Genomic DNA, 13,980 nt, shown 5'->3' with positions numbered 1-13,980 from the left:
GTACCACTATCGAAAACGCGTTTTTCTGCAGATAAGCTTCATTGCAGTGATCTTGTACTGCAAGCAGTGTCCTTTTAACGGAAATGTTCCGATAACAGCGTAGCTTATTCACGGAAGAATGGTCTTCTATGTTATCAACTGGGATTAGTCTTTTACATTGTTTGAACTAGATTTGTAGACAAAGAGGAGTAATGGGATGTATAAAGGGATTTTTTTCAACAAGTGTTAGGGATTTTTTTTGTATATATGTGATATGATGTTATAGTTATAAGTCAGGAAGTAAGGAGATTTTTTTAGATAGATTAAACTGAATGGAATCCTTGAATGGAAGGAGAAAAAGATAAATTTTTAGGGTAAAAAGTATAAACAGTCAGGATCGAAGTAATTCAATTTTTTTAAGTGAATTATTATTCGAGTACTATGGGCCAGGAATTATTATTATTGAATAACTAATATTCATGAATTCGCATTTTGTTCTTAAACTATGCAATCAATCTAAGTTCTTTAGCTTGTTCAGAGTGGTTGTAATTAAAAATAAATTGTTGAGACCAATTTAATGATCTTCCTGGATGGTGGATGTAGACGAGTCTTAGTTTATATGTTGTAGAGGAACATTGCAATAAAATAGTTCCCTCTTCATCCAATAGATAGCGCTTTTTATGTACACCTTTATTGTGAATGCAACTTTGAATGATTTCACACACATTTGCTACCGATCACTTTCCATCGAGTCATCCTGGAGCATCTCGATTTGGTGCCAGATCAACAGTGATGGAGTTGAAAAAAATCATCGAGTCTTTCTGCTGCTATAGAGTCATTTAACTGCAAGTCATCGCAGTGGAAAGAACTGGAGACAATAATTAAATGTATACTGTTGCAATAAATTACGAAATCCGTAATATTATTGTTTAAATCTTTTTAACACGTTTTGAATATATGACGGATAGAAATAAAATGCATGTATGATATAATCAAATAAAATTTTGGGTTCCCATTTTTGCACTTTATGCTTATTTTTTTCTCCCTTGGAGATCGAAATTTAAACTTCCTTTAACTCCATATTTCTTTTTACCATAGTCTATATAATATTTATGACAGAAGATGCGTAGACGTCAGGCCGTATTTTAAAATCCTGTTCAGATGCAAATTCTCAAAATATTCCGGAATATGCTCTCAACTTTATAATAATTAGCATTTATTAGAAACCGTACTGTGCTTATTTTTGCTTTCTCCATCTATCACCGACCCTTCGGTTATCATGAGTTTTAATGTCCCCTTTAATTAATTTCCCTTCTAGTTTTTTTTTATTTGTAACTGTGAGTTTTCGCATTTTACTATTTTATTTATTCACATCTAGCCGTCGTAAAAAAGAGCGTCTGGTTCGAGTACTCAAAACATTTCAACAACCTTTTATTTTAAATTTGAAGTTAATAAAATTTTCACTGTCTACCGAATAGGTCTTAATCGCATGCAAAATATTAAAATGACAGCCCATTTCTTAGCAAAAATAATTTGATAGGTTTTCAACTCCAAAAATCATTCTTGTCAGATTCGTGAATGCAGATCATGCATTTAATAAAAATCATGAGACTGTTCCACAAAATCACCGAGAAAAAACTTTTGTACTTGCTAATGAATAGCACTAAATTGCTACAATAAACTAAACTATTAAATATTAGAACTTTGTATAGGGAAATATTCGTTACTTTTAAGAACTAATAAGTTGTATAATAAAATGATAAAAGTTACGAAAGATGCTCTACATATAAGTAATGCTACAATTTTCACATGGCAATAAAAACATGTTTAATAAAGTCAATTATCACAATATTTTAAATACAGGGTCTAAAAAGAACTGATAAATCAAAATCTAAATGCAAGAAGATTGTGCATTTTTTATTATTACTTCAGATGAACTTTTTGTTCGATCGCATGTAAATGATGTGAAGAACAACGCAGATTGAAATGACCGTAACATTGGATTATCTAAAGGACTGGACTTTGAAAATTAAGTGATTAAAATTAAAATTTTTGAAATCAATTAGAAATTTAAAAAAAAACCATATACTAGTTCATTTAAAAAAATGACATTTAACAATGCTAGAAAATTATATTTCTAAATCAAGGAACATAATAATGTTTAATGATTTTTGATTTCGTATTTGAAATTTTTTCGTGCCTTTTCTCGAGAATTTTTTGAATATTAAAAAATTAATTGAATGTGAATAATTAGTATATTTTAATTGAAAAAAGTCTTAATAACTTAAAAGTTTTTAATGATAAAATTCTTTATTAAATAAAAGATATTATTTTTAAAATCAATTATTAAAAAAGTAATAATATTTGTTTTGTAATGTTCATTAATGATATTTTAAATGCAAGAAAATCTCCGATTGCTTTTAAATCTAACTAATCGATTGCATTTGATTTTTAAAGTAAACTGTTAGTCGTACTAGATTTATTCTGAATTTGTCTACTAACAAAAGTATTGTACTAAACCTCAATAAAGAAAGTACAAGAAAGGTGGTTATAAAACTTTTCCTTATGTTTGTTGAAGGAGAATTGCCTTCCCTGAATCACCCACATGCTCACTCAAGTATTTTATTTCTTTCTTGACAGAAGACTTTTTCCATTTGGAATTTGTTTTTTCATGCACAATTGATATATATGTGCACAATTTTTTTAAAAAAATATTTTATTATAGAAGTTTAGAAATTGCAAGAGCGTAAAAAAATCAGTCTCTCTCTTTATACACATATATATATATATATATATATATATATATATATATATATATATATATATATATATATATATATATATATATATATATATATATATATATATATATATATATATATATATATATATATATATATATATATATATATATATATATATATATATATATATATATATATATATATATATATATATATATATATATATATATATATATATATATATATATATATATATATATATATATATATATATATATATATATATATATATATTGATTTAAACAAAACCTTTCTTTCAGGATTTCATCATCTGAAAGCTCTTATCAAATCTTATAGCGAATAAAAAGTGTGTTTAAAATCATTTGTAAAGTTTTAATTTTTTGAAGATTTACTGAAACCTAGATATTTCGAATTAGAAGATCATTGATTCGCAAACTTGAAATTTTTCAATCCTTAGAATGACTTGAAATGTGGTTCAATCCTCAGTGGAATCTTGAAGCAAACCCAGCTTCAGAGCGATGGGTACCAGCTTGTTTCGGTTGTAAATGTTTCGGTGCGCAGTGCTGACCACATTGGTCATCATGCCATTGGTTATGAAATCGCGGAGCCTTAATCTCCCTAACCCCCTTGCCCACAACGGGATGCTGCGTGAATGAATTAAATTTTAAAAATAGGTGAAGGTAGACATTATAAAAATTCCAATTTCTTTTACAAGAGTTTGAATTAACAGAGACATTGCTTGCCAACTTTTCTTAACATTATTGAATAACTGTTGCAAACACGCAACAGTTATAAAAGTAACATATCATTCTCTAAAAAGATATGGAACTTTTAAAGTACTGCCGAATTTATTATATTTGAATATATAACTTTTATTATATATAACTTTTCTTATCGATTTATTATACATAATTTCTTCGAATTTATTAAATATAACTTTTCTTAACATTAATGATTAACTGTTGCAAACACACAACAGTTATAAAAATAGCATATCATTCGCTAAAAAGATATGGAACTTTTAAAGTACTGCCGAATTTATTATATTTGAATTGTTACCCGACAATCTCAATTGCAATTTTGAATAATTGAATATTTCTTTCTCATTTATTATTAAAATTGATGTAAATATTGAAATAGTTATTTATAAGAAGAAAACAGAAATATAATCAATATAATTGAATCCATCAAAGCAACAAAAATCAAGAAAAAGTTATACAATTTTAGTGTATATGTAAATGGCACATTTTGCCGACCATTAAGCGATGCAAAATGCGCTTTGTGATAAAAAGATGCAAGTCTTTTTCATGATTTTGCAAAATCTTTTCTTTTTAATAAAATTTTTAAGTTTTAAGTTTATTTCAGGCTGTACTACTGTTTAAGTAGTTTAAGTCTTAATTTTTTTTGTTTGTTTGACAAAAACGAAAACGTTTTAGAAACAAAAAGGAGGTAATTTCGTAAACATAAAGACAGTTTAATCTTTCGGCAAATTAAATTTTTACTACATAACTTGTGCTCTAAAAGAATTACCTTTTTTGTTCTTTTGAGATGCTATTTTTTAAAGGAAAAACTTTTATTTTCTTTCCAAATATTTTGAATGCATTTTAAGTAGTGAATTAACTACGTTTTTTTTCCTCTATTTTACATTGACGCATTTTTAATTGTTAATAAAAGCTTTCACTGCCTACGCCGCTAGTCTAGCCTGAAACTTTTTCTTTAAAGAGCATTTATTTTATCTTATGCATTTTAGAATGTGTTCGTCTAACTATACATTATTTGAAAATAATATATTCTTAGGTTATATAGAATAACATAGTAATGTATTAATTTAAAACGTAGAATTCTCTTAACTTCATACTTTAAATATAACTATAATTTTTATTTCATAGTATTCAAAACATAATCTCATAACATAGAAACAAGGCATATGTCTACAAAAAAATCTTAACTATTCAGGTTTGTTTAAGTTACTGACTTTTTATTTAAATTAAACACACTATTTTGATAAAATATATTAAAGGAACACTAAAATTTTATTTCACACGAAACTTTCCACCTCATATTCCCATACTAAAATAATCATATTTCTTTTTGACTAGATAACAATGTAATATAAATATTTTACAACGTTTCTGTAGCTTTTAATATGGCTATAGAACCTTTGATCTTACAGTTTAACCTGCAAACTCTTGTTTTTATATTTTTTGTTATAACTTTAAAACCATTCATTAAATGAACTGGCTGAGACTATTTTTTTCCTTTTCTTTAAGAAATTCAATTAAAATAAATAAAAATATTCGTTTATCTTTACTCAGTTTATAAAAACAAAATTTATAATTTACCAAAAACCAACGTTTTATCAGAATTAAAAGATAATTTTGAAGGAAATTTCAGATTTCTGCTTAGTCAACTTTAACTTTGTACATACTAAGTAATTTTCTTTTATTTCTTAAATACATAATTATGTCATAAATATTAATAAAACTAAAGTCTAATCAAGTTTCTAAACTATCGGTACAGAAAAAGAACCTTTGAGTTTATTTACTGAAATGTGTAATAAAATGAGCTTAACAAATTCTTACTTTTTTAATCTAGATATTTTTTTTTTCGGAATAGCTTTAAAAAAGATCGATAAATGAGCAGGCGTTGAATAACTGTCTCTATTCTTTAAAGAAATTCAATTAAAACAAATAAAAATATCCGCTTTAGCCCATCTAAGGAATCTAAGTCCTTTTTCTGAAAAAAATAAATAAATAAATGAAATGGAAAAAAGAGAAAATGAAAGTCAGCAAAAGTAAAATGAAAATGTTGAAAATCCAATGAAATATGATAAAGATTCAAAAGCATTCGCGAAAAGCTAAGCGAAATCATTGATTATCTTTACTTTTGCATCGCTATTATAGCTTGTCTTTTCACATTTGCGCCTCGAAGTACAATACATTAAGCTAATTAGAAATTCAATTTTACACGCATATCTAGACGAGGAAATGATATAATGGAATTACTCGTGGATTTTCAATGATTGTGGAGAGTTTAAAGAATGAAAATTACGTTTAAATTGTACAATTTTTATATTTTCAAAAATATTAATATTTAAATGAATTAAGTTGCTTCAAAGACAACTAATATTACATAAAATTCAAAATTATTTATGTGTTTAAACAATGATAGCATTATGTAAAATTAGTATGAAATGATTAGGAAAATATTAAAATTGTATTAAATTTCTTTTTAAAAGATCATTCTTATGAACAGGAATTAAAAATTTTAAGTGAAGAAATTTAAGGATTTCGAAAATTAATTCTTTGGTTTGCTGAATCATTCCACCAAATTATCAAAAGTATGTATCACATTTAAAAGTACCGGCTTTAAAATTAAAATGAATAAATAAAATATTTTTCAGTAAGCATTAATAATAATTAACGGAATAACCCCAAGAAACTGAAACAGAACAATACACTTGATAAATTAAAAACCTCATTTGATTCAAAAATTATTAAGGTGGAAATGTTTCAAGCGCTCGAAAACAGCCACCTATTCTCAAAACTCACCAAACGGGAATGAGGAAAACAAAACATATCGAATAAATGCGAAGTTTTAAAAGCAACAAGAGGAAAAGCGAAGTTTTAACAAAGCTTTTGCTAACGGAATTTTTTTAACATATTCTTAAAATATTAACATGATCTTCTGCTATTTTTTAATATTGCACTACTACTTTTGTGGCATTTCTCTCCTGCATACTTTTATTGACAAATGGTACCTTCTGATTTAGTTTATTCTTCAAACTTATTACCAGTGTTTAGACAATAATATTATATTTCCTTAAAATAAGGTTCTCGACGTTGAAATGTAGTGGCTGGTTGCTAAACGAAGATATTGATGTCTTAATTTATTCGTAACTGAGGGGATAGTCTTTAACTAAAGGAAAATCTTTCATACTCATAGATAAAATAATTTAATAAAATATTTTGACTGTCTAAGAAAACAATACATTAAAACAATGACGATTTTCCGAAATCTTTAATTGCTTTGTTTCTTTACTTTTATTTTATATTTCTTGCTGCTTTAAATCTGAACGCGAGTTAATAATTAATAGATCAGTAGACAAAATACCGATTTGCAATATAAATAGATTTTTGAGAAACAAATCATATTTTTAAAGCGTACACTGAGAGAAAATATGGCTAAAATTTCCAGAATATGGTATAATTCACAGTGATTTTTCTCCATGAAAACGCCATAAAGCTTGGTAATTTTCACTGCTGCACTTTGGTAACGATTTTGGTGAAATTAACATTCAAATATAGCGTTCTAATCTATGCTAAAATTTGGTAAATGTGGTGAATGTCTTGAAAATTTTCTTTTCACTTTTGTATTTTTTACAAAATGTGTAGTAATACAAATTATAATGCTGAATATCAGAATTTCAAGTAAACTGTTACCATACTAACAGAAAAATTACCAAATGAATGGTTTTAATACGTTATATTTTGGTTTTACTAACCAGAAATATGATTTTTTAAACCACCAATACCATGCAATGCGGTCATTTTACCAGAATTTTTTCTCCGTGAATAATTCCAAAACTAAAGCGTTTAGGCGATAAAAGGTTTCGCATGCATATTATTATTGCTCACTAAAATTCATATGTTCTACATTTTAAGTCTTTCTTTTCAGTTATTTTTTATCACTTTTTACGAACGCATAAATCCAAATACATAAAATAAATTTTCACTTGAATATTGAATAATAATTTTTTGGTTAAATATTTTTTTTTATGTTTTTTTTTTCTTTTTAATTTTTAGGAGAGTTTGCAAGAAGACCCCATGATGCATGCTCATCCCCACGGTATGATTCTTCGGGAATGGATTACATAACATTAGTAGGTGAGTGTGCATTTTTCATTTATAAAAGCAATTTGTTTTAGATTCATTTTGGAACGGGAAAATTTTTTATCTAATTGAAGCAAGAATGATTTTATCTATGTACTCAAATAGGAAGGAAATGTTTCCAAGCAAATTAAAATAAGTTTTAAGAGCAATTTAAAATATGTTTTCAATCATTGAAACAATAAGTTGCACATTGTACATATATGTAGCATATTATAAATAGAAGAGAAAAAAAACAAGATATAAAGAATATTGACTTTTTATAAAATTATTGCACACATGAAATAAAAAATCATATCCATCGACTACTACCACATACCATCGGCTAATTTCCATTTATATAGGTTCATGTTAAATTGTTTAATTTTTATCTAGATCACTCTAAGGATAATAACTAGTTTAACTTCTTTTGACTTGTTTTTAATTTTATTTGCCTGTAATACATAGTAAATGTGTATCAAACTGTGTAATTTCTGTGGACATAAAGCTATTAACATTTACAGATAGAAAGACAAACTTTTTTTTGAATGATAATCACTGAACTTCTTATTCTTCGCCTCGGAAGATGCCGGAATTTTCGCTCATTTAACGTTACACAGGGAATCCAAGTCATCACCCGATCATCTTTTAACACGCCACCTTACACCCTTTAAAGGGGAGGGGGGGTCATATTCACAACAGAAGACAACACACAGAGAGAAACATTCGTACCCTGAGCGGGATTCCTACCCGTAATCATTGGTTTCGCAGTCAAGCATGCTGATCACTCGGCCACCTGGATGGCAGAAAAATAAACTTTTAGACTGAACTAATTCTTCACTAAATCTCTTGCAATGGGGCAACTTTTGAAATATAATATTAGTAAAAATTAAAACCGCATTGCTTCCGTGGTCAAGGTGAAGCCAGGTAATGTTTTTCAAATGTTAAAATTTCCTTTGAATTAATGAAAATTATATGTAATTTTGTTTAATCGTTAAATACATAATGCTTCTATTTTTTACTGTAATTTTTGCCGGGTTATTTTTGGTAGTTTTCGTAAGTTTTGAAAAACAAATAATTCTCATTTCATTAATTTGGCTATAATAAAGAATAATTTTTTAGTTCAATTAAAGTAACAATATAATGGGTGAAAGTTTTTGCAAGCCACTGTATGTCTAAAATCCCTTGTATTTTTTAAATAATAAAAATTAAAACAATTTAAATCATGGGGCTTAGATAAATGCCATGAGCGATATAAGGGATTAAGGAATATATATTCAAGATTTTCGTGGTTTGTTTTATTATTTGTAAAAATAAATTCCAGTATTTTGAGTTAAGATGGTTAAAAATATCATATTTGCCTATAGCTCAGAAGATCAGATAAAATATAGTTCCATTTTTTTTTCTTTTGAATAAATTTAAAGGGATAGTACAGCCCTGAATATTTTAAAATATCAACATTTATTTATTTTTAACTTTGAAATGTCGGATCTCATAATTTAAAGAAAAAAATTAATGCAATTTGATATCTGCTTTTTTGAAATATAGCAATTTATTTGCTTTCGTAAAATTTAAGTTTTGTTTTCAATTTTTATGCATATTTTTTTAAAAATAATCGCAATAAGTAGTAAATTTTTAATTTTTTTTAAATTCTAAAAGCAGAAATGTTAAAGACAAGTTTTGATAATTGTAATAAAGAACATTTTAAGTGACATTTAAAAAACATTTCTTTTAAATTTTAAAATAAAATTCTTTTTTTTAAAATGTCATAAAATATTTCAGAAAAAAAATCGTTAAATGGTGCAGTAACACACAAAAACTTAAAACATTTTTCAAACAATTTTTAAAAACTGTGTCCTGGATAATTTTTTTTTAATTCTTAAAATTTAATACATTTATTTCATTTATTTTTCCTTTCAAGTTATTTTTCTAGACTTTATAATTTGTTGCCGAAGCATTTTCTCATGTACAAATTTTAGATATGATTTATACGATAAAGCATTAATAAATCCCTGACACCTTCATTTATCCCCTACTACGGTCGTAATACGGAGCGAAAATTTGTCTTCATCAATTAACATGATCCTAGTAAAAGTTCATGGTTCGTTTGCACTTCATATATGACAACTGTCAACTTAAAAGTTTCAGGCTTGCTAGTAAACTAAACAATTAAATCAGGTTAAGTGGAAGAAATATTTTTAGAAAATATTCTCATTTTGAATCAGGAGCCTTATGTATTTTAATTAATTTTACTTACATTAATTAATTCATTTAAGTTGAGACTCACGGGATAATAAGGCTTGTTATACGAAAACTATTCTGCTTTATTTAAGGTAAAATAATGAGCTCATTCACTTAAATAAACTGTTTTTATCGTTGCTATCCATTGTAGTGGGTATTTTTATGACTTAGATGTAATCTCAATATTAACTAATTATCATACATTAATATTAAATAGTGTGAATTGGTTTTTTATAATATCAATTACTTACCATACATTAGTTATTACATTTATGCAAGAACTCAAGAAATAAAGAATCTTATGAGAACAAGCAATTTCGCTTTAGTTAAAGTAAAATTATGTTGCTATTTGCGTAAACTGTTGTTTTGATAAAAAAAAAATTAATTGTTATTCGTTGTTAGTTTATTTTTATAACTTAAAAATAATTGAATAATAACTAATTAATTTTAAGTGATTACAGTAACTACCCTTTACAATAACTAACATTATACGGTTATTGGTTCTATTATTTAATTAACATATATTAATAGCAGCATTTATGAGGAAATACTGTAATAATAAGACTTGTTAAACGAAAATGGTTATGCTAATTTGTTTTGTTTAACATAAAATATTTTAATCATTTGTTTAGACTGTTATTTGGAGAAAAATATTTTGTTCTGTTATTCATTGATGGAGTATTTTCATAAGACTTCAAAAAATTAATAAATAAATGAACGGTACATTAATTATTTTTACTTGAACAAAAATAAATTCTCGCTGTTTTTATTTGTAAAAATGGCCAAGACTGTTCATACTTTGTTTCCCTTATAAACAGTTTTTTAAATAATTCTTTTAAAAATTTAAAATATTTTTGATTGATTTCATTTCTTTAGTAAATAAGGCTACTTATAATACTGTTAGATAATAAGCTTGCAAAATAAATGGACTTCATTGATGACTTAATGACTCTTAAAAACCAATTACTAATCTATATATATATATATATATATATATATATATATATATATATATATATATATATTATATATATATATATATATATATATATATATATATATATATATATATATATATATATATATATATATATATATATATATATGCGTTGATGTCTGAGATGTACCTTATTTATCAAAATTAATATTTTTTTACAATTTTTTTTAATATATTCTTAATAAAATAAAAATCAACTTCTAGTAATAACTAAAATATTTCACAACCTCTTTTTAAAATTTTTTTCTACATACAATTGTGAGTCCTCTATGATTTCCTCCGCATTGGTCACGTTTTTGATTTAGCGTTTATATTACTTTACAATATTTTCAACGACAACTTAATATTTTTTCCATTCTAATAAAAAGAAAGGTTTGATCTTTTCATTTGTGAAAAACTCTCTAGTGGGAAATTATCCGTCTATTTTAGATAATGTGCAAAACTGTTTAGACATTGCTTTCTGTCTAAAATTTCTTTAGTATTTTTTTTTACTTTTAAAAAGTTAGATTTGTTATTTATAATTATGTTTACAGTTATAAAAGGAATCTTGCCAATGTTATAAACAATAAAATAGCGATAGATTTCGTGAAAAATGTAGTTTTTTCAAAAAGTCTAAAAGGCTACATGCTCTAAAATATTTTTTTTTACTTAAGGAATATTTATAGTTCATATTTACAACATATTATCTGAAATATAACATTATTGAACTTTACTTTTCATCCAAATTTTACAATCAACATAAATGGCTTTTAATTTGTTGTTTTATAAAATTTATATTATGCTAATAGGTTAAGACACTTGAAATGTTGACAGACACTTTAAATTAGATTCTACATAAAATGTCAATTACCTAATACTGTAATTATTATTAATACTGTTTTTATTATTTAATTAAACTTTGTCTTGTGACTTATTTTTTAAAAGATAAATATTTCGTTAATAAGTTCATAAGAGAAGAAACACACACACACACACACATGAAATGAAGGATTTAGTTTCTTATGCGTTATTTGTAAATTTTTTTTTACACAAAGTATCAATTTATTTATAATATCAGCCACGTTTATATTCACAATATTTTAATTATTATTTAATAATGATAATTTTTATCATGAATTTCCCCCGTATTGTAATAATTATCATTGTTGTTTCAGCTCATTCAGCTTCTGTGATAGCTTTATGCCCGCAATTAGTGGAAACTGATGGTCTAAGGATAGCAGCTAGTAAAAATCACATACATTCTGACCAGTGCCACGATTCAGCGGTTAAAGTTGTTGGATGTAGAAGTCATGAAACTTTGGAATTCCTAACAACTTGTGAAACAGTTCGTGAACATATGAGTAAGTAACTTCAATAAGCCTAAACGAGAATTTTCAGTTTCAATGTAACATGAAAAAGACAACAATTCATATTATATAAATATAAAAGAATAGTATTGATGTGAATAATATATAAATATTATCAATACAAGTTAATTTTTAAAGCCATAACTGCAATATAATTTAATAAACCAAGGGCAAAATCTTCTAAATATTCATTATATGAAATGTGTCATAACAAACTGGAATAAAAGCCGTGAGAACCTTCGAAGAAATCTTCGCACCTATTTGGAAAAAAATACTAAAAATATTATTTTAACAAATATTTTTCACTTAACATAATAATTTAGAACAGACTATTCATTTGTGAATGTTTCTGTTCAAATGGTAACGATTTACCAAAAATTTTAAAAATTATTCAGTGCTTATTACCACGCATTTCGCAAAAAGTATAAAACTGAAAAGTTAATTTAATAGAATGAATGATTTTCATGAATGCTCTAAGATATCATCATAAAATTACGAAATTTTACCACAATTACCATTTAAGCACATATTATAAAACCATATTTTATTTTCAATTTTGTAATTTTACCAAAATAATTTCCAAAACGCTTCGGTGAAAAGTATTCTCTTAAGTCCAGTAAATTATACCTTATTCTGGTAATAATAACTACACTTTTTTCTCAGTTTATTTTTTATTTTAATGTAAGTAATATAGTTTGGCTGGTTTATAGAATATTTTGTAATATAAAAATAATATCTCATAAAGAATTTTTAAACCAACTCACGTTTTGCCAAGTTAATTGGAAAAACTAATATTATTTTAAGTGTATCGAATTTAACGGTATAGAGCTACAAATTCCTGAATTATTTCAGTTCAGAAATAATCCTTTTTAAATTAAGTGCAATGCTGTCAAACTTAATTAAATTTCGCTAAATTATTAAAATATTCTCAGAATAATTCATTTGAACTTTCAGAACAGTCTAATTACTTTAACCTGCGTCTGATAAAACTTGCTGGAAATTTTAACACAATTGCATTCCTCTAACTTTTGGAATAATTTATTTGTTTGAACACGATTAGTTAAAAAAGATATTCATTGCATTTTACTTAAAATATAAATTTGTAGACAGTCCTTATACATCTCACTGTTCCTAAAAAAATCTAAATCAGAACTATACTTTAAAGATTGATACAAAAGTTAAATATTTAATTTATTTCAAATTTTAATTATCAGAAAGCTTTTATTCACAAAGTACTGACTCGTGTGAAAATGTCACGCAGCTAAATAGCGTGTACATAGAATGATAAATTGATCGAGTGAAAATTTATTATGACGTGCAGAGCAAGTAAAAGCTTTCAGACACAAAAATATTCATTCAATCGTAAAATAGGCGGACACGAATTAGTGAAAGAAATAATTACAGTAACACGATACGTGCATAAAACAAATTTATTAGCTTATTTTTTTTACAATTCTGAATGCTCAATATAAATGATTCAGATCACGCACAATCAGCTATGATGAAACTTTCAATTATTTATGATTGGTTAAATAGTAAGGAGTCAAGAATCACTTTAAAACAATAATAAATTAAGTTAAGGGGTCAATTCAAGCTGGCAAATATTCACACCACCAGGTTAAAAAGCGCCATTTCGAAGATTCAAGCAAAATGTTTTCTAAAAATTTATAATACACAGAAGCTGGGTATTTTTTAACCAATGATTATAATTTTTTTTAATCCTCAGTGTTTTTTTTAATTCTTTGATTATAATTTTAAAATGCATATTTGTTAGATATAGTGTA

At 25.6% G+C, this 13,980-nt stretch overlaps 1 protein-coding gene across 1 annotated transcript in view; it reads left to right on the top strand.

The window, feature by feature from the left end:
• LOC107445946 (uncharacterized) overlaps nucleotides 1-13,980 on the top strand; it is a 221,001-nt gene that overhangs the window by 185,377 nt on the left and 21,644 nt on the right. The window contains exons 10-11 of the mRNA XM_016060463.3: nucleotides 7,550-7,630; nucleotides 12,005-12,190. Of these exons, the coding sequence (XP_015915949.1) occupies nucleotides 7,550-7,630; nucleotides 12,005-12,190 (267 nt within the window). The remainder of the gene's footprint in view (nucleotides 1-7,549; nucleotides 7,631-12,004; nucleotides 12,191-13,980) is intronic.

This window comes from Parasteatoda tepidariorum, chromosome 11 (genome assembly GCF_982258835.1).
Source record: "Parasteatoda tepidariorum strain Cologne lab strain chromosome 11, Ptep-v5.0, whole genome shotgun sequence".
Classification (NCBI taxonomy): domain Eukaryota; kingdom Metazoa; phylum Arthropoda; class Arachnida; order Araneae; family Theridiidae; genus Parasteatoda; species Parasteatoda tepidariorum.
This window is presented reverse-complemented; position numbering and strand designations above follow the sequence as displayed.